This window comes from Mizuhopecten yessoensis, unplaced genomic scaffold (assembly GCF_002113885.1).
Source record: "Mizuhopecten yessoensis strain PY_sf001 unplaced genomic scaffold, ASM211388v2 scaffold3337, whole genome shotgun sequence".
NCBI classification, from domain to species: domain Eukaryota; kingdom Metazoa; phylum Mollusca; class Bivalvia; order Pectinida; family Pectinidae; genus Mizuhopecten; species Mizuhopecten yessoensis.
The window spans coordinates 59,710-81,774 of record NW_018404994.1 but is presented as its reverse complement, the minus strand read 5'-3'; the positions used below and the strand labels follow the sequence as shown (position 1 = coordinate 81,774).

At 38.0% G+C, this 22,065-nt stretch overlaps 2 protein-coding genes across 5 annotated transcripts in view; both read right to left on the bottom strand.

Moving 5' to 3' along the window:
* LOC110447357 overlaps positions 1 to 8,559 on the bottom strand; it is a 40,697-nt gene extending 32,138 nt beyond the window's left edge. For 2 of the 4 annotated variants that reach the window (XM_021492977.1, XM_021492979.1), the window contains exons 1-4: positions 8,451 to 8,559; positions 6,277 to 6,489; positions 3,895 to 3,997; positions 817 to 973 (exon numbers count right to left, since the gene is read on the bottom strand). In XM_021492977.1, the coding sequence (XP_021348652.1) occupies positions 817 to 973; positions 3,895 to 3,997; positions 6,277 to 6,449 (433 nt within the window). In that variant the 5' untranslated portion in view covers positions 6,450 to 6,489; positions 8,451 to 8,559. The remainder of the gene's footprint in view (positions 1 to 816; positions 974 to 3,894; positions 3,998 to 6,276; positions 6,490 to 8,450) is intronic. The other 2 variants (XM_021492978.1, XM_021492980.1) reach the window with 2 other exon arrangements.
* A 3,145-nt stretch (positions 8,560 to 11,704) lies between these two features.
* The window catches only part of LOC110447356 (WD40 repeat-containing protein SMU1), a 30,055-nt gene continuing 19,694 nt past the window's right edge, over positions 11,705 to 22,065 (bottom strand). The window contains exons 9-12 of the mRNA XM_021492975.1: positions 15,701 to 15,802; positions 14,628 to 14,817; positions 13,815 to 13,967; positions 11,705 to 12,844 (exon numbers count right to left, since the gene is read on the bottom strand). Coding sequence (XP_021348650.1) covers positions 12,746 to 12,844; positions 13,815 to 13,967; positions 14,628 to 14,817; positions 15,701 to 15,802 — 544 coding nt within the window. The 3' untranslated portion in view covers positions 11,705 to 12,745. The remainder of the gene's footprint in view (positions 12,845 to 13,814; positions 13,968 to 14,627; positions 14,818 to 15,700; positions 15,803 to 22,065) is intronic.

Genomic DNA, 22,065 nt, shown 5'->3' with positions numbered 1-22,065 from the left:
CCCCCCCCAACATTATACTATTTCACTACCTACACAAAAATTACCATGATTGCCCAAATGTTTGCCGTAGTCTAATATATCCACATAGTTCATTCCTGTTCCCCTAAATGTGTAATCTGAGGTTATGGGCGGATTGACCGAGTGGTTACCACTCCAGCCTTCCATGCAGGAGGCCGGGGTTTGATCCCCAAAGTTGTAATACGAATGGATATTCAGAGAAAGTGTTTTTCTCCTGCCCATACAACTCCAACAACTCAGGTGGAGTATGAATTGGTCCGGGGTGGATGTTGCGGTATCTGTGCTGTAGCTTTCAAGTGAGGTGGCACTATAAACGATGCTGTTGGAAGCACGGTCCTACTACAAACAGAACACATAACATCTCCAGCACACACGCAGGCATACTCACATAAGAAGATATTAGCTAGGTGGCATAAGACTAGTAGTTAGAGGCAGCTCCTATGAATTCCTCAAAATGGTATTGTGTAATGTATATGCTAATTGTATTGCTTAATGTAATTGTATTGATTAATGTATATGCTAATTGTATAGATTAATGTATATGCTAATTGTATTGATTAATGTATGTGCTAATTGTATAGATTAATGTATGTGCTAATTGTATTGATTAATGTATGTGCTAATTGTATTGATTAATGTATATGCTAATTGTATTAATTGAATATCTATGTACTGTAAAGCAGTTTAGAGTGGCTTATGTTAGTTGGATAGGGCACTATATCATATGCTGTATATTATTATTATTTTAACAAACATTCCTATGGATAACAAGGCAGTAGATGTATAACTTCTACTCACTCAGTACTTCCTCCTGCTCCTTACACAGCTTGTCCAGGACATCTACCTCAGCCTTTGCTGCTGGCAATTTTGCCTCGATTTCCTTAATTGCTTGTTCCGTCTTGTCCAGATTCTTCTTAACCATGTCCTGTGAGGCCAACGCCTCTAAATACTCTGCCTGGAATTAAAAAAAAACAGGTCATTTTAGGACAGATGCTACATTAACATGACATCGTGGACCTTATTCATAAAACTGTTCTCATATACTCAAGCATGCGTGGATTTTGTGCTCAAGCCGAATTTCTTGTTTCTGTTAGAAATTAAGAAAGAACAAAAATTCGTCAATGATTTGGAAATTATTATGGAGACATAAAGCAGAGACTGTGTTTAATGTTTGGATTGGACTTTTTGATTGACACAATTTCAGTGAGTTACGAAAAAGTTAGTTTCAGGACAGAATCGATGCTGGCTTGAGCAAGAGAACGGTTTCATGATATGGGCCCAGTTCATCTCCTTTCTTAAACATTCTCAACTGAAGTTTATATAATATCTTGTACGACTGAAACCTCCCCCCCCCCCCCCCTCACACACACACACACACTTAATTCAATCAATAGGCGACACTAACAATTAAGGTACGTAAGAATAGATGCAAAAGATATATTGTGTGATGTAGCGTACAATCTTTGAGCACTGACAACAGGTCTGATGTGTAAGGGAGATAACTCTAATAAAAATTCCAGCAGACTGGTATACTTGCCATAGTTTTCCTAGGCTGTTTTCGTTTAAGCGGTTGAACCGATCATACCACATTTGTTCGTTTATTAAATAAGGTCGGACCTAGTAATCTGATGCTGCTTTCAGGCGAGCCTTGACAAAGCCTTGCACGGCCTGCATCAACATTTGCAGGTACGCCAGTATTTATACCCGAAAATGTTGCATTTAAAAGCGCACAAACCAGTTGTTCCGCATAAACCAACAGGCCCTAGTCTCCGATAGGCTAGACTACAGAAATACAATGACATGTCAGGTCTACCAACCCTGCCGACTTGCTTGGCTGACATTTGTATCTCCATAGGGGCCCAGTATTCCTTTCCGATAATGCGTCTGACAATTTCGCAGAAAAAAAAGCAATTTCCTGATTGCCCGATTTCTCCACAGTATCGTTTTTGCGATCATGCAAACAATTCTACGTACTGCAGGTTGACTGTTTCAATTAAGAATGCATGTTTTAATCAGGTGCTCAACCTGTCAATTACATAAACTCACATCAACGATGAGAACAGAGCCCAATTCATTGACAGGGTACCAGGTAATGAAAACAAGAGGCCGAGAGGGCCTGTATCGCTCACATGGATAATAAAGCAACCATGGGAAATTATTCTTATTACATAAAATCCCTCCAATGGTACAGAAGAAAAAAGATTTTAAAGATTTAAACCTCAAATTTCCCTATTGGGCCCAGCAACTTTCAGCACCCAGAGGGGCCTCATCCTTTGTTTACACAAAATTTAGTCCCCTTTGCCCAAGGATGCTCCAGAATAAATTCAGATAAAATCCCTTCATCCCAATGGTAGAAGACGGATTTCAAAGGTTTTTACCTCTATTTCCCCTATTGCGCCGCGCAACTCTGCCCAGGAGGGCCACACCTACCGTTTATACAAAATTGAGTCCCCTTGAGGCCTCGTCCTTCGTTTACACAAAATTTAGTCCCCTTCGCCCAAGGATGCTCCAGACCAAATTAGGATAAAATCCCTTAATCCCTATTGTAGAAGAAGGTTTTCAAAGATTTTTACCTCTGTTTTCCCTATTAGGCCCTGCAGCTCTGCCCCAAGGGGGGCCATATTCAGCATTTATACAAAGTGGAGTCCCCTTGGCCCTATGGAAGAAGAAGGATTTTAAAGGTTTAACCTCAATTTCGGCCCTTATTGGGTCCCACAACTCTGCCCCCAGGGGGTCCACACCCACTGTTTATACAAAATTAAGTCCCTTTGGCTCAAGGATGCTCCAGACCAAATTGCGATGAAATCCTTTACTCCCTATGGTAGAAGAAGGATTTTAAAGGTTTACCTCTATTTCCCCTATTTGGCCTCACCCCTTTGCTTCCCAGGAGGGCTACTAGCACCTTTTATACAAAATTGAGTCCCCTTGGCCCAAGGATGCTCCAGACCAAATTAGGATAAAATCCCTTAATCCCTATGGTAGAAGGATTTTAAAGGTTTTACCTCTATTTCCCTATTGGGCTCTGCCCCTCTGTCCCATGGAGTCCACACCCACCGTTTATACAAAATTGAGGCCCCTTGGCCCTAGGATGCCCCCGACTGAATTTAGTCGAAATCTACTGTGCCGTTCAGGACAAGTAGCGTTTTAAAGGAAAAGTTGACAGACGGATGGACGACGAACGATGGACGCTGCGCCATGGCATAAGCTTACTTTCCCTTCGGGCAGGTGAGGCTGAAAAACCCTTGAAATTTTACTTTTTTAAACTGACTCTAATATGGTTACCATACTGAATATTTCATAATCAACACTGATGCATCATCTGACATACTCCCATACTGTTCCAATGTAAGCAAGAACCTGTACTTCAAATCTCCATATTTTATGCAGAACTCCACATTTTCCCGTATTTTTTCCAATGGAGAAATATGGAGAAATGCGGAAAACTATTTCCTCATTTATTATATTATTAAAGAACACAGCCTAGCGGGCAGATATGTTACTAAGGCAGGTAATCAAGTCTAAAAAATCCGGTCTTTTGCAAAAAGGAAATAACTCCAACACAACAATAGGTCAAATGTGTTAGAGAGATTACCTGAAGTCAAACAACATTACCAACATCTTGACTATTTCTTGTTTTTCCAATCATTATGAAAATAAAACATGCACAATCATGCAAAAAGGGGAAGCTTCATGTGAAATTTGAGAAAATCTCTCATGCACTTCTGGAGTAATAGCTAGTGATAACAAAAAGTGTTTAAGGATGGACAACAGACCACAGATGAGAGGCAATTTAAATAGCATAAAGTTAATTGGGGGGTGTGAACAAATTTTGATAATATTTGACCCGTCTTGAAGTGTGTTATTGATAGCAGTTACCTCCTCTTTATTCATGGCTTTTTCGTAGCCATCTTTTCCCTTGTCCAGCACTGTCTGCTCCATTGTCTTGGATAAATTATCGACATCACTCTTCTCTTTCGCCCTGTCATATAAATAATCCACACACCATTAAATGAAAGATTCTGGGGAAAATATCAATGAAAACAAAATATATTCCGTCCTGTAGTTTTAATTATGGATCATGCAGCTATAAATGTCATAACCTGTGCGTGGAGTGTTGTGAGAGAGTGATCTGCACAAGGATTTACCTACTCACGCCATTCCGCGTGTCGTATTCGTATGCGCACGTCACCACCCTGTGTGTCGTATTCGTATGTGCACATCACCAACCTGTGTGTCGTATTCGTATGTGCACGTCACCACCCTGTGTGTCGTATTCGTATGCGCACTTCACCACCCTGTGTGTCGTATTCGTATGCGCACGTCACCGACCTGTGTGTCGTATTCGTATGTGCATGTCACCACCTTGTGTGTCCTATTCGTATGCGCAAGTCACCACCCTGTGTGTCGTATTCGTATGCACACGTCACCACCATGTGTGTCTTATTCGTACACGCACTTCACCACCCTGTGTGTCGTATTCGTATGCGCATGTCACCACCCTGTGTGTCGTATTCGTATGCGCAAGTCACCACCCTATGTGTCGTATTCGTATGCGCACGTCACCACCTTGTGTGTCGTATTCTTATGCACTTGTCACCACCATGTGTGTCGTATTCGTACGCGCACGTCACCACCCTGTGTGTCCTATTCGTATGCACAGGTCACCACCCTGTGTGTCGTATTCTTATGCGCACGTCACCACCCTATGTGTCGTATTCGCATGCGCACGTCACCACCTTGTGTGTCGTATTCGTGTGTCGTATTCGTCTGCACACGTCACCACCCTGTGTGTCGTATTCGTATGCACATGTCACCACCCTGTGTGTCCTATTGGTATGCGCAAGTCACCACCCTGTGTGTCGTATTCGTATGCGCATGTCACCACCATGTGTGTCGTATTCGTATGCGCATGTCACCACCCTGCGTGTCGTATTCGTATGAGCAAGTCACCACCCTGCGTGTCGTATTCGTATGCACACGTCACCGACCTGTGTGTCGTATTCATATGCGCATGTCACCACCATGTGTGTTGTATTCATATGTGCATGTCACCACCCTGTGTGTCGTATTCGTGTGTCGTATTCGTATGCGCATGTCACCACCATGTGTGTCGTATTCGTATGTGCACGTCACCACCCTCATTCATTTCATACTAAGCTGCTGAGCAGGACGGAGCTCGTCCATCCTTCCCAGGTCCCTGGTAAGTCTTATTACATTTTATTTATAGTGTTTGTTATTAAATGTAATTATATAACAAGGCTTCACAAGTGATACAAATCCCCTCGCAGTCACACATTGTGTGCCATATGTATGAGGAAATGAATATTCAATGATGTAACAGTAACTGCTGTAGTTACTGCATCTGTTGAAGAAATTGTCATGGCAAACAATTGTATCAATTAAGTTTCATGAATTTCGGTTGAAGAATGTAGTCGATAGAGCGATAAAAAAGTTTTTCTAAAAGTTGTAACAGTGACCTTGCAGTAGCCCGAAACACAAACTGTTCAAGGTATTGTCATACCAAGCACTTGTATCAAGTTCCATGAAATATTGTTGAGGAATGCAGTCACTAGAGTGATGACAATGTTTTCCTAAAAATAGTAAGTGACCTTGACCTTCAATATAGAAACCTGAAACGCAAACTTGTACATACCTTAGGGCGGAATCCTATATCTCCTCGAAGTTTCATTGCGAGGGAATAATATCATATCATATATATATGTAGTCATGTCCATCGTATCGTAATGTGAAAGTAAACTGTATGTATGTAAATAAATTAATAGTTTATTTCATATTTTCGTTTCGTTTATATTTTGTTTGCTTAAAATTTCGTTTTATAAAACCACGAAATAAACAAAATTAAATCCCTAACGAAATTTTATGCTTTTACAGTATTTTGTAACTGTTAGTGATAGTTTCGTATCTTTCTGTTCTAAGGTTTCTGAGAACACTAAAGATATGTAGACCTTTAAAAGTCTATGAAGTCAGTTTTCCAAGCCTAAGGGCCACGGAGGGTTACAAATGTAAAATTCCAAGCAATGTATCAGCCATTGATATACTAGGTCATAAATACAAAATTAAGTATTAAGGGACAATTTTGTTTGTTTACTTTGACCTTTTACATATGTAGGCCTACTTTGTGACCATCAACACAATCCTAGGAGTAGAAACAAGCTGTACATGATCCATTCAATTTTTTAAATTTATTGTTAATTTGATATTTGACAAGGAAAATAAAGTGGAACAGTAGTTACTTACGTGGCTTTAGACTTTAGCTCAAACTGAGCCTTTTGTGTTGTTTGTTCCCCCTTGAGATTTTTCAGATGATTTTCAAGTTGTTCATAAGCCTTACGCGAGTTCTTAAGTTCCAGTTCATGGATTTTATTGTCCAATGTGACATACTTCTTAATGGTGTCAGCGCTTAGTGCCATGCTTTTTTATGTCAGCACCTAGAAGTTCCAATTAAAATATCTGTTCACAAAAAAAAAGTATATAAATATGCATAGTATATATTGGTGGGGTTAAAATCATTTTACTCAACTAAAATACCTCTTTCTAGGCAGCGATTGGTGGCAGCCGTGTACATATTCTTTCTTGGCCAGACATTGGTAATGTATACAAAGACCCCTTGATAACTGATGATGACAATTATCATCAATTAACTGCAAATACGTATTCTGATAAAATGAACCTTTGCAATTGAAATAAAAATGATTGCAATTGCCAACATCACAATTTATTTTTCCCCATCAATTTCTGAAATAAAATATTTAACTTACTAAAATTATATACTTGGTTATTCTAATTTCCACTTCATCTGAATCATCATACAATACTTGTATAACAGACATACTATACTGGTTGGTCGGGTGGTGCAGTGGATAAATCCACCCTGGTGACCGGGTTTGATCCCAAGATCGAATGTGAAAAGGTACGGGGTCATCTACCCGTACCCAACCTTGTGGGGTATCTCGATTCTCTGGGTCTTCCAGTTACCTCCCATATTAAGATCCCACACACACTAACATCCGGGCCATCAAGGGTGATTAATATAAGTTGAAATTAGTTTCAATAAACTTTATTTATATATTAGACACATGTCAATTATATGAGCTATTGCATCTCAATAATAATGCCCGTTTCAAGTTGCCTTTTTAGATTAGATATGTTTAGATATGTTTTAAATGTGTTTGCATGAAGCATGATGTACATCTGTGATTATGAAGCTAGCTGCTGCTCCTGCTTTTGTGCTTTATTGTGTTAGCTTGTGTACTGAAGTATGCTTTATATGTATCTTAAAATTTAAGATACATATAAAGCATACTTCAGTACAAGTTTTCAAACATAAGTTTTCAAACATTTTTGTGATATATTATCAGCCTGTGATATGTTTCTAAATGTATCTGTGATTATGTTGAATATATGACCTTTTATAAGAATAATAAGAATATAAAAAAATCCTGAGTTANAAGTTGTTCTTTTATATCTTTCCTTCATCTCATAATCAAATTATAAGCAAATGTGATCAATAAAAAAATGAAATTCAAAATGTGATAAATGTAAAATGCCACTTTTACCGCATCAAATATTATTATTATTATTTATATAAATTTAAATATGTTTATTGGATGCTTCATCTCTATTTGTATCATTTACAGCATGAGTATATCTTGTTTAATTAATGAAACCTTGTTTTATGTATGTTTTATTTATTATGTCGATTGTAAAAGCTCACTAAACGAGCTTGTGTTTACAATGTATCTTTGTAATCATATCGACGTTAAATAAAATTTACTTGACTTGAACACAAACAAGTGCAATCCCCTTATAAGTTATTTATAATTAAGTAATTTAGAGAATGCAAGTACCCCAATCAGAGTGTATTTTTTCAACTACAAACGATAGCCAAGCTAAACTATATTACGAAATAATTATGATGTACTGATAAAGGTATTTCGCAATCATTTTAATTGATTTAACTGCGTTTTAATATACCTTCATTTACGTGTGCTAAACTTTATCTTAAGCGCTTGTACTTCTATAAGGACGAATGTGTGTTTTCCAGCATTATCTAATTAGGAAACCCCCCTTGAACAGAAACTGGAAAATCTCCCGGCTGCCACAGTCCGACCGGTTTGCCTGCAAGTACCTGCATGAAGCCGACATCTTGCAATAATTTACTGACATTTACTTGCTACTTATATCCATAAAATAACGAATGCATAACTTCAATGCAGTACAGCGCTGATCATAAAACAAAATTCTATCTAGATTGACATGATAAAACATCGGGTCATAAACGAGATCAACGAACAGTTTGCCCGTTTGCAAATAACCGTTTATGTATCATGGTTGTTTTCTTGTGTACCACGATGATTGATGAAAAATACCTTGCTGTATATTAGCTAAATCTTTAAAGGTTTTATAATTACCTTATTAGGTTAAATTGAAAACCTGCAGCAGAAACGCTCCACCTGTATCAGAAATAAAATTACAAGCCGCCAAACATTGTTTACGGAAGTGACGTATTGTATATGCTCACCATAGAGATTACAACAACGTGTCGTCTAATCAATAAACCAGACCAAACGGAATGACGGTTATTATCCGGAACCTTTAGACTTACAGATAACATTATTTGAGAAAGAATCAATAAATCAATAAAGCGTCTAGTTAACTTTTAATCACGTTTATTTGTGCAAATAGATACAATTCAATGTGAAGCTACATACATTATTTATTTAATTAATATCAAGCACCGATATTTAATTCCACAAGGACTTATTCAGCCAGAATGATATTGACTGATGTGATACAGGTGCTATAGAAATCTTATTTTGAAGGAGATACCAAAGGTTTGAGTAAATAATGTAATTTTTTTGTGTAAATGTCACTTGTTTGGCTTAAAAGCATTCATAATATTTTCTGTACAGTATTCCAGAGATATTTTAATCATATATACATAGATGATATCAAATAAGTTCCATTCATATTAAAAAACAGCTTTCATCAAATTCAGAATTAGAATTGTGGCAGATTTTTATCATAGGATTACGGTCGCCTTCAAGCTAGAGGGAATTTCCCTTGAGCTTAGTGGTAGAGCGTCTGACTACTTAGTCTGGGGTCAAGGGTTCGATCCCCGGTGGAAGCACACTATTCTCTTTCCTGTTACAAAGTGTCTGTGGCCCTCCCTGTGGTGACACATAGTTAGAACCTGGGTTGTGGTGTTCGGGGGTGAACACATTTAAAAAGTGGAGTAGTGTGCCAGATTTTAATTGTACATAGCTAGGATTACAGTCGCCTTCTAGCTTCAAGCTAGAGGGAATTTCCCCTTCATCTCAGTGGTAGAGCGTACGGCTAGGAACCTAGGGTCACAGGTTCGATCCCCTGTGGAAGCACACTATTCTCTTTCTTGTTACAGAATGATTTTAGGATCCCTCCAGTACTAGTTATCACGAATACGCCAATAACTTTTTTAACCTGGTCGCAGGGTAGACGAGTGGTTGAACTTGCGGTGTTATCTGAATACCTGGACCAGAAATGTTGTATGGAATGCAGTATAGGCTACGGTTGTGCAATACCAACAGGAAAGACATTTTGGCCTGGAAAGTATTTTAAACATACAAGTACGATCACAATAGTCAGGATTATATTCTATATTTGTTACCACAATATCGTATGTTGTTATTTGTACATAACGTAAAAGTTTATTATTGCTGTATAGTGTGATATTTGTTAAACCACAATATATGTTGTTCTCTGTATATAATGACAAAGTTTATTATTGCTATATGGTGGGATATTTTTTATATCACAATATGGTATGTTGCTATCTGTACATAATGTAAAAGTTAATTATTGTTGTATATAGCGTGATTTTATATATCACAACATAGTATGTTATTTGTACATTATGTAGAAATTTATTATTGTTGTTAAGTATGTGGAACTTTGTTATTGTTATTCAATGTGACATTTTTGCTATGACACAGTAAAGTACATTGTTTGTTATACTGTTATTCATACACAATGTGCAATTTGTTTTATATTGGTTATTACATTTGAAGTAATTTTATTGGTTGGTAATGCCTACTGTATTACATTAGTATACAAAAAGTGCTATATTGTATGTTGTAAATTGTATATATGACTTTTGGGGATTTAGAATTATTATTGGTACAACTGTAAGAGTTGTCTCTCTTTTTTTTTTTTTGTATAATAAGTCAGTCTGCAAGATGTTTATTTTTTGTCACCTATATTTTCTTTTCATCGTCCTAAACGTGTTGCATTGGCACTCAGAATATTATTGATTCATGTAATGGGCATTTTTGTTTGTTTTAGTATTATTGTTAGAAAATTACTGTTTTTTTGTTCATCAATATTGACATTGTTATTATTTTTTATGTGTTATATTTCTAATAAACCATTGTTGCATCAAATAAAATGTATTTTGTTTCATTTTGTTCAATTTAAAAAATAAATTGAAATCTGAAGAAACTCCCGCAAGGTATGGGTTATTGTTCAGAAATGATTTGGTTATGCAATAGCGATGCCGTTGAAAATAAAAACAATGCCTCATTGCATTTTTAGGCGGAGGGACGGGGATCCTTAAATTATATATATTATTCAGTTACTTTGCAGAAACTGTCAACCAATAGGAGCTGAGTTTGCAAATCAATTATGCAGATTTTTCAACTTTGAACTTGCCTTGTTTTGCATGATATGTTCGACCAAATTTTGCTCATATTTGCATACACTTAACATTTGTCTTTGCATATTTTACATGCTTACCAAGTCTCATTAAAACTAAACGATATCTCAGCAGGCTAATTAATAATCTTGAAGAAATTAAAGTATGGGTGTAGACCAATCATACCTCACACCAGTAACTTTAAAAGTGGACCAATTTTGGTAATTTAGCATTGTTCTAAAAAAAATACACAATTTACATATTTGACCCCTGTGACCTTATAAGTGATGCAAGGTCATTCATTTGACCAAACCACGCATGGTACTAGCTAAATAACTTTATCATAGATAAAAAAAAGTGTCGCCAGACATTTGGACAACAGAGGGATGGATACCGCACCACAACACAATCTCAATAGGCCTTAGGTTGTGGAATATTCCTGGAACCTGATCCTAAATTGGTAAGAGTTGCGATGATCACTGTGATTAACTGAGAAATGTGTAGTAAGTTTTATATCACTCTGCATCTTAAGGATTCCTGTCCCACTGCACTGTGGATTGTCCTATATAGAGTAACCTCCCCTTAACTTCCGTTTTGTTATAACTGTAGCACAATTTGACAAGGACACTTCCTTAACCAGATACATGTAGTACAATCGGTGATAGTATAACAATCTGAAGTCCAGGGTTCGTTCGAATCTCGGTCTAGCCCTGAAGACTTTTTACACTGTTTATGTCATCTTTATTATTTCTCATAAAAATCCCCCAAGGTACGGTTCTCTTTTCAGAAATGATTTATCAAAGCCACAGTCAAGTCAGAAATAGAAGTCTCCAACACTTGGTTGCAAATTTTGGCTGTGGTATTGGGATCCTTAAGATGTAACCTCCTCAACTGGAATCTACACCAGTTATACAACAACCTATTTTCAGTTCCAGGGGTAATTTTTTTATTTCAAATCTTAAAGAAAGCTGAATATTAAAAGAATAAAATTCACAGTAAACTTTGAACAAATTTATTGAATAGTTATTACATATAGGCATAAACATTAAAATGACACTGATGTTAGATCCTGTTATAAAAAACACACAAACACTTACAGCTCTTGAGTAGATTTTAAAAATACATTATTTTCAAAGTGAATTATCTTTTGCCGATTAAATATTACCATGATATTGTAATCTTTCACACATCATTGTGGTGTTCTGATTGGAATCAATCGGTCTTTGCCGAGTCACAAACTTGACACACCAGATATTTGATAACAACAATTTTTGTATTTTGCTAATACCGTACGAAAGTATTTTGGTCTGTTTCACGAGGCACATGTAAGTTACGAGTACACGTAAATAAGTTATATACGCATCGTGAAACGGCACCCATCAACATCAAGTAAATTAAATTATTATAATTTTGAACCAAAAAGCGTCCCTGTGCTCACCCACTCCTCTTCCCGAATCCTGTAGATAGCATATTTCTTGAATATCCCACAAATCGTTTTCATATTCTTCAGTTTCACAGACAGCCGAGTTTTTGATGAGTATGAAAATAAATCACTCTTACTTTCATTAAGTTCCTCACAATAATTTTCTTGACAACGTGTCAATCTCATTTTCTCCAAGTTCTCTCCAACAGACCTGGGTCCGTATCCAAGTAACCATTCTCATGCTCAAACTCTGAAAAATAGACAAAACTTCATATTGTGGTCTATGATTTAGAAGAATTTTGGAGAGTCTTCAACCCAGATACCGGGTAAAATTTTCAGACATCACTATTTTTTTGTGTTGCATGATTTTAGCGAGTTACAAGAATGTTTGGTTGAGCACGGACTCCATGCTTGAGCATGAGAACGGTTTCAGGGCCAGGATTAACAGTATCGATGCTTGAGCATGAGAACGGATTCAGGGCCAGGATTAACAGTATCGATGCTTGAGCATGAGAACGGATTCAGGGCCAGGGTTAACAGTATCGATGAGGAAGTCAATGCTTTCACTGATGACAGAATGAAGAGTCCAATGTAAGTCTAATGAACTGTAGAGATCAGGGTTTCCAGAGTTTCAAAAGTCCGTCCTCGGAGTAGGTTCCTATTAAATTCTGATGTGGGTGATGTGCTATGCCTATTACATCTTTTTCGTGTACCTGAAATAGCAAAAACACACTAAAATGACAACATGTAGTAATGGGTATACAGGGCCTTTTCTAGTTTAATTGAGAAAAGGCCACTTTGCTTATTTGTGAAATGTTTTTGACAAACAAAAATGTAAGTGTTCAAAAAATAAAAAATATCATATTATAGCTTGACATAACTCTTCTGTCCAATATTCCAGTTGAAAATATATTTATCTTGGAGAAAAGCATAATTTTCTTCATTTAAAGTGTCTTCTCTGTGATTTAAAAATTGGAAAATGGGGAAAAGGAAGTCAATTTCCCATTGAGAATGGGGTCTTTTATCAGCCGGATACACCACAGATAAATCCCTGGTATCCCACAAAAAGTAATACATGTATTGCAATATATTCTGGTAAATACGTACATTACTAGGTGTGACCCCTATTCTTTTCTTAACATCAATTTCCTCTCCAGATTTTCTGCTTACACTAAAACAGTCTACACCCTGACCCTCCCTCCCCCTCCGATCCTCTACCATGTATGACCTCCTTATATATATTGCCTATACTTATCATCAGTGTTCTCTCAAGCTTTTCTATGTTTACACTGAAACAAACCATGCTCCTCTCCCCTTCCCCTTCTTTGTGTGACCTCTAACCTATACTGCCTATACTTACTGTCAGTATTTTCTCCAGCTTCCCATATTTACAATAAAGAGTCCATGCCCCCTCTCCCCTCTATGTGTGACCCCTGACCTATACTGTCTATACTCACCATCAGCGTCCTCTCTAGCTTGCCTGTAGTTACACTGAAACAGTCCATACTATACCCCTATCCTCCCCCCTCCCCTCTATGTGTGACCCCTGACCTATGCTGTCTATACTCACCGTCAGCGTCCTCTCTAGCTTGCCTGTGGTTACACTGAAACAGTCCATACTATACCCCTATCCTCCCCCATCCCTTCTATGTATGGTTTGTAATATATACTGTCTATACTCACCGTCAGCGTCCTCTCTAGCTTGCCTGTGGTTACACTGAAACAATAAAGCACCATATCCTCTCCCGTACAGTAGATCCATTCTCCTCGCGGTGATACAGTGGCACACACAAAATCTCCTCCGTCTCGCTTACCGCTGGAGAAACTTCTCACAATCTGTAACACAAAATCAGCATCCCAGTGGATCGTTATGCCGAGAATTCACAACTTCGCGTTAGTCTTGCGACAGGTAACATGACCTTGTGATACCTGTTTGGTGTTATAGCCCAAACCTGTCCAGTGATGTCTCCTATAAGGATTAGCATAGTGAAGGACATTCATCTCTAACGTGGAAGTAAATGTTAAAGAAAATTGCAGCTTAAATCCCTATAATAGCCACTGAAAACACATATTTAAACAAAGTATTTCAATTTTCATTCTTTCCCAGATTCATTAATTTTGTGTGTCATGTTTCCGATTATCAGCCAATAACAGCCCTTGTTAGAGACACTAGTAATAATCAATATTAAAGGGGAGATAATCAGTGATTTGGAACAGAGGGAATATAACTAGTGGTTCAGTACAGAAATAGCGACTGGCCAATAACTTGGTTTAAAAAAAAACAATAACTGAATATATCTAAAAGGTTACAGAGAGGGGAGATAACCAGAGGTAAGGTTACAGAGAGGGGAGATAACCAGAGGTCAGGTTACAGAGAGGGGCGATAACCAGAGGTAAGGTTACAGAGAGGGGAGATAACCAGAGGTTAGGTTACAGAGAGGGGAGATAACCAGAGATGAGGTTACAGAGATGGGAGATAACTCAAAGAACACCCACCTGTCCCTGCATGTTCATGATGACGACTGTGTTGGACCTGTTACAAACAACAAACTGTTCGGCCATCCTGGGTAGGAGATGTATACTGTGTACGGTGATGTCAGTCCCCGTGCCCCCGAGGGGTTTAAACGTGTTCTGACACTCTGTCGTCTTCACATTCCACACCTTCACTGTGCCGTCAGAACTTGCACTGAAACGTTAAATAAAGAGACCTGGGTTTATGTAATGTTACAGAGGTCATTATATTTCCAATGCCTCTGCTACGAGTGAAACCCGGAACCTCTGGTTTACTAGTCTTACTGAATGAGCAGAAGAGAAATTCTCCCTAGCTGTGTCGGTAGGAAGCGGCTAGTATTTTACCAGAGTGGCAATGTCACGCCAACAAAATACCAGCCACTTCCTTCTGACTCGGCTGGGGAGAGTTATCTCTTTAGCTCATGCAGAAAAGCATAAGACTAGTAAACCAGAGGTCTGTTACAATAATGTTTCGATTACCAAATTTACAAAGATAACTTGATTAACAAAGATGACTGTACTAACAATACAAAGGGATATTCTAATTACTTTAATTTTCACCTTCTATTGCAGTAATCTATTTTCTACTGTCACATCTATGTTCATAGTGGATAGTTCTTGTTATCATATCAGCAAATAGATCTATGATTTTCAATGAATTAGGCCACGTCATTTAACCCTTTCACCACTGTAGACCATAATGGACTCATCCAGATCAATGCATGGAAGAGTCTACAAAAGTTACATGGGGGTGAAAGGGTTAAAAACTAGACTTGTAAGGTAAAGACAAATTTATACCCCCTGCTTTGTCATGAAAACGGTCAAAATGAAAAACATACAGTAATGTTTATTAGGAGCTGAACAAGTAAGATTTATCATTTAATTGACCGATCATATGCTGTTCTTATAAAATCAGTATTAAATACATTACCTGATGGGTACAGTTTTTGTAATACATGTAATCTTATGAAACCACAACCGAATCATTTTTACAATTATATCTGTTCATTAAATATAAACTGAATTTTAAACTTTCCTGACTGGTAGTCTGTACTTGCCTGATAACGTGATGACCGTCGGCAGTAAACACAGCATCGTTGACAAAGGAGGTGTGACCTCTGAACTCCTTCAACGTTTTCCCTGACTTTAAACCGTTGATTCTGCAATAAAAGTTTTTGTAAAAAGTATTTCTTTAATTAAAACTATCCTCCTTGACACTCCAGGTGTAACATTTACTGAAGCTCTCTGCACCCCTAGAACACGTCATGACAAAATCAAAGTCTCATTCTCGATGATAAATACCAGGGATGCAGAGAGCATAAGAGCAGAACCCACAGAGTATCGAGGATGTAACACTATTAACATCCTTAACTTTCCACAATTTCAGCCCATATATTCTACAATAAAGGTATTTTTTTTAAATACCATAATATTCCTTGATCTGTCTAAACTTTGACCCATGGATTCTGCATTTATGATATTGATATTTCTATCACCAGGGATCACTCTGGGCCGCGATATCGCAATATTCACCCCTCTTTTTCAGAAATATCGCACGAAATTTCTCAAAATGGGATTAAATGTCTTTTGGTCTTTGTCTTTGGATCGCATACTTTCTGAGTAAACGCGATTTTAACATTAAAAGTAATAATGCCATCTACAATCACGTCGGACTGGACATCGTTTCTCGTGCGAATTCAAAGCGGAAGTACAGTAAGTCGTTGTTTATCAACCACATGTTACCTGTACCCCGAGTCATAATCACTCAGACGCTTGCTTGTTAAACGCTTATAGAAGTGAAGTGTAAGATGATCCAGACCTCGATATGCCTAACGTAGAATAAACAGATTTAGAACGGCATTCGGACAATTTAAGCTAAATATATCGTACAAATTATTTTATGAAACAGCAATCTCAGCCCAGAACTCGTTGACAACTTCCTCAGGAACAGGGTGTCAGGGGAGCATTGTGACCAGCAGATGCGGGTCATGATCGGTGACCTTTACAATTACAATTTGAACATAGGGGGGATCCCTGTATCACAAGTGATAGAATATATCTTAATTATCCCTGTTAATAAAATTTAATATCATTTCTTCCATAAATGACACAGGGTTTAATCTCTGCTTTGCAATCTTCTCCAAACTGGATTACTGAAATCATAACACCTTAAAGGCCACACAGTCGAAACCGGAGACATCAAATCATGCATTAAATAACCGTGAGATTCTGTTTTGCCTTTGCATGTGTTATGGAAGGGAACAGGCCCCCAGGGAAAAAGTCATATTTCATTGTTGTCTACTTATTCATTACAATAATGATATGGCTTTTGAAGCTTACTGAATATTCATGTCTACTGTGTAGTTATAGCCCTATACAGTCAGACATTTCCAGTAACAATCGTGTTACCTGATGGTCTACTGTGTAACTATAGCCCTTTACAGTCAGACATTTCCAGTAACAAACGTGTTACCTGATGGTCTACTGTGTAATTATAGCCCTATACAGTTAGACATTTCCAGTAACAAATGTGTTACCTGACGGTCTACTATGTAGTTAAAGCCCTATACAGTAAGACATTTCCAGTAACAAGGGTGTTACCTGATAGTCTTCTGTGTAATTATAGCCCTATACAGTCAGACATTTCCAGTACCAAACGTGTTACCTGATGGTCTACTGTGTAGTTATAGCCCTATACAGTCAGACATTTCCAGTACCAAACGTGTTACCTGATGGTCTACTGTGTAGTTATAGCCCTATACAGTCAGACATTTCCAGTAACAAACGTGTTACCCGATGGTCTACTGTGTAATTATAGCCCTATACAGTGTGTAACTATAGCCCTTTACAGTCAGACATTACCAGTAACAAACGTGTTACCTGATGGTCTACTGTGTAGTTATAGCCCTATTCAGTAAGACATTTCCAGTAGCAAACGTGTTACCTGATGGTCTACTGTGTAGTTATAGCCCTATACAGTCAGACATTTCCAGTAACAATCGTGTTACCTGATGGTCTACTGTGCAACTATAGCCCTTTACAGTCAGACATTTCCAGTAACAAACATGTTACCTGATGGTCTACTGTGTAATTATAGCGCTATACAGTCGGACATTTCCAGTAACAAATGTGTTACCTGACGGTCTACTATGTAGTTAAAGCCCTATACAGTAAGACATTTCCAGTAACAAGTGTGTTGCCTGATGGTCTACCGTGTAATTATAGCCCTATACAGTAAGACATTCCCAGTACAAATGTGTTACCTGATGGTCTACTGTGCAACTATAGCCCTTTACAGTCAGACATTTCCAGTAGCAAACGTGTTACCTGATGGTCTACTGTGTAGTTATAGCCCTATTCAGTAAGACATTTCCAGTAGCAAACGTGTTACCTGATGGTCTACTGTGTAACTATAGCCCTTTACAGTCAGACATTTCCACTAACAAACGTGTTACCTGATGGTCTACTGTGTAGTTATAGCCCTATACAGTCAGACATTTCCAGTAACAAATGTGTTACCTGACGGTCTACTATGTAGTTAAAGCCCTATACAGTAAGACATTTCCAGTAACAAACGTGTTACCTGATGGTCTACTGTGTAGTTATAGCCCTATTCAGTAAGACATTTCCAGTAGCAAACGTGTTACCTGATGGTCTACTGTGTAGTTATAGCCCTATACAGTCAGACATTTCCAGTACCAAACGTGTTACCTGATGGTCTACTGTGTAGTTATAGCCCTATTCAGTAAGACATTTCCAGTAGCAAACGTGTTACCTGATGGTCTACTGTGTAGTTATAGCCCTATACAGTCAGACATTTCCAGTAACAATCGTGTTACCTGATGGTCTACTGTGTAACTATAGCCCTTTACAGTCAGACATTTCCAGTAACAAACGTGTTGCCTGATGGTCTACTGTGTAATTATAGCCCTATACAGTGTGTAACTATAGCCCTTTACAGTCAGACATTTCCAGTAGCAAACGTGTTACCTGATGGTCTACTGTGTAATTATAGCGCTATACAGTCGGACATTTCCAGTAACAAATGTGTTACCTGACGGTCTACTATGTAGTTAAAGCCCTATACAGTAAGACATTTCCAGTAACAAACGTGTTACCTGATGGCCTACTGAGTAATTATAGCCCTATACAGTAAGACATTTCCGGTAACAAATGTGTTACCTGATGGTCTACTGGGTAATTATAGCCCTATACAGTCAGACATTTCCAGTAACAAACGTGTTACCCGATGGTCTACTGTGTAATTATAGCCCTATACAGTAAAACATTTCCAGTAACAAGTGTGTTACCTGATGGGCTACTGTGTAATTATAGCCCTATACAGTAAAACATTTCCAGTAACAAGTGTGTTACCTGATGGTCTTCTGTGTAATTATAGCTCTATACAGCAAGACATTTCCAGTAACAAACGTGTTATCTGATAGTCTTCTGTGTAATTATAGCCCTATACAGAGTAACAAATGTGTTACCTGATGGTCTACTGGGTAATTATAGCCCTATACAGTCAGACATTTCCAGTAACAAACGTGTTACCTGATGGCCTACTGAGTAATTATAGCCCTATACAGTAAGACATTTTCAGTAACAATGTGTTACCTGATGGTCTACTGTGTAACTATAGCCCTTTACAGTCAGACATTTCCAGTAACAAACGTGTTACCTGATGGTATACTGTGTAACTATAGCCCTATACAGTAAGACATTTCCAGTAACAATTGTGTTACCTGATGGTCTACTGTGAAATTAAAGCCCTATACAGTAAGACAATTCCAGTAACAAATGTGTTACCTGATGGTCTACTGGGTAATTATAGCCCTATACAGTCGGACATTTCCAGTAACAAATGTGTTACCTGACGGTCTACTATGTAGTTAAAGCCCTATACAGTAAGACATTTCCAGTAACAAATGTGTTTCCTGATGGTCTACTGTGTAATTATAGCCCGATAGATTAAGACATTTCCAGTAACAATGTGTTACCTGATGGTCTACTGGTCTACTGTGTAACTATAGCCCTTTACAGTCAGACATTTCCAGTAGCAAACGTGTTACCTGATGGTCTACTGTGTAGTTATAGCCCTATACAGTCAGACATTTCCAGTACCAAACGTGTTACCTGATGGTCTACTGTGTAGTTATAGCCCTATTCAGTAAGACATTTCCAGTAGCAAACGTGTTACCTGATGGTCTACTGTGTAGTTATAGCCCTATACAGTCAGACATTTCCAGTAACAATCGTGTTACCTGATGGTCTACTGTGCAACTATAGCCCTTTACAGTCAGACATTTCCAGTAACAAACGTGTTACCTGATGGTCTACTGTGTAGTTATAGCCCTATTCAGTAAGACATTTCCAGTAGCAAACGTGTTACCTGATGGTCTACTGTGTAGTTATAGCCCTATACAGTCAGACATTTCCAGTACCAAACGTGTTACCTGATGGTCTACTGTGTAACTATAGCCCTATACATTAAGACATTTCCAGTAACAAATGTGTTACCTGATGGTGTACTGTGTAATCATAGCCCTATACAGTAAGACATTTCCAGTAACAAACGTGTTACCTGATGGTCAACTGTGTAATTATAGCCCTATACAGTAAGGCATTTCCAGTAACAATGTGTTACCTGATGGTCTACTGGTCTACTGTGTAACTATAGCCCTTTACAGTCAGACATTACCAGTAACAAACGTGTTACCTGATGGTCTACAGTGTAATTATAGCCCTATACAGTAAGACAGTTCCTGTAACAAGTGTGTTACCTGATGGTCTACTGTGTACTTATAGCCCTATACAGTAAGACATTTCCAGTAACAAGGGTGTTACCTGATGGTCTTCTGTGTAATTATAGCCCTATACAGCAAGACATTTCCAGTAACAAACGTGTTATCTGATGGTCTACTGTGTAATTATAGCCCTATACAGTAAGACATTTCCAGTAACAAGTGTGTTACCTGATGGTCTACTATGTAGTTAAAGCCCTATACAGTAAGACATTTCCAGTAACAAGTGTGTTACCTGATGGTCTACTATGTAGTTAAAGCCCTATACAGTAAGACATTTCCAGTAACAAGTGTGTTACCTGATGGTCTACTATGTAGTTAAAGCCCTATACAGTAAGACATTTCCAGTAACAAGTGTGTTACCTGATGGTCTACTGTGTACTTATAGCCCTATACAGTAAGACATTTCCAGTAACAAGTGTGTTACCTGATGGTCTACTATGTAGTTAAAGCCCTATACAGTAAGACATTTCCAGTAACAATTGTGTTACCTGATGGTGTACTGTGAAATTAAAGCCCTATACAGTAAGACAATTCCAGTAACAAATGTTTTACCTGATGGTCTACTGTGTAGTTATAGCCCTATTCAGTAAGACATTTCCAGTAGCAAACGTGTTACCTGATGGTCTACTGTGTAACTATAGCCCTATACAGTAAGACATTTCCAGTAACAATTGTGTTACCTGATGGTGTACTGTGAAATTAAAGCCCTATACAGTAAGACAATTCCGGTAACAAATGTGTTACCTGATGGTCTACTGTGTAAATATAGCCCTATACAGTAAGACATTTCCAGTAACAAGGGTGTTACCTGATGGGCTTCTGTGTAATTATAGCCCTATACAGCAAGACATTTCCAGTAACAAACGTGTTATCTGATGGTCTTCTGTGTAATTATAGCCCTATACAGAGTAACAAATGTGTTACCTGATGGTCTACTGTCTAGTTAAAGCCCTATACAGTAAGACATTTCCAGTAACAAGTGTGTTACCTGATGGTCTACTGTGTAATAATAGCCCTATACAGTCAGACATTTCCAGTAACAAACGTGTTACCTGATGGTATACTGTGTAACTATAGCCCTATACAGTAAGACATTTCCAGTAACAAGTGTGTTGCCTGATGGTCTACCGTGTAATTATAGCCCTATACAGTAAGACATTTCCAGTAACAAACGTGTTATCTGATAGTCTTCTGTGTAATTATAGCCCTATACTGTCAGACATTTCCTGTAACAAGTGTTTTATCTGATGGTCTACTGTGTAATTATAGCCCTATACAGTAATACAGTTCCTGTAACAAGTGTGTTACCTGATGGTCTACGGTGTAATTATAGCCCTATACAGTAAGACAGTTCCTGTAACAAGTGTGTTACCTGATGGTCTACGGTGTAATTATAGCCCTATACAGTAAGACAATACAGTAAGACATTCATTTCCAGTAACAATGTGTTACCTGACCTGATGGTCTTCTGTGTAATTATAGCCCTATACAGAGTAACAAATGTGTTACCTGATGGTCTACTGTGTAAATATAGCCCTATACAGTAAGACATTTCCAGTAACAATTGTGTTACCTGATGGTCTACTGTGAAATTAAAGCCCTATACAGTAAGACAA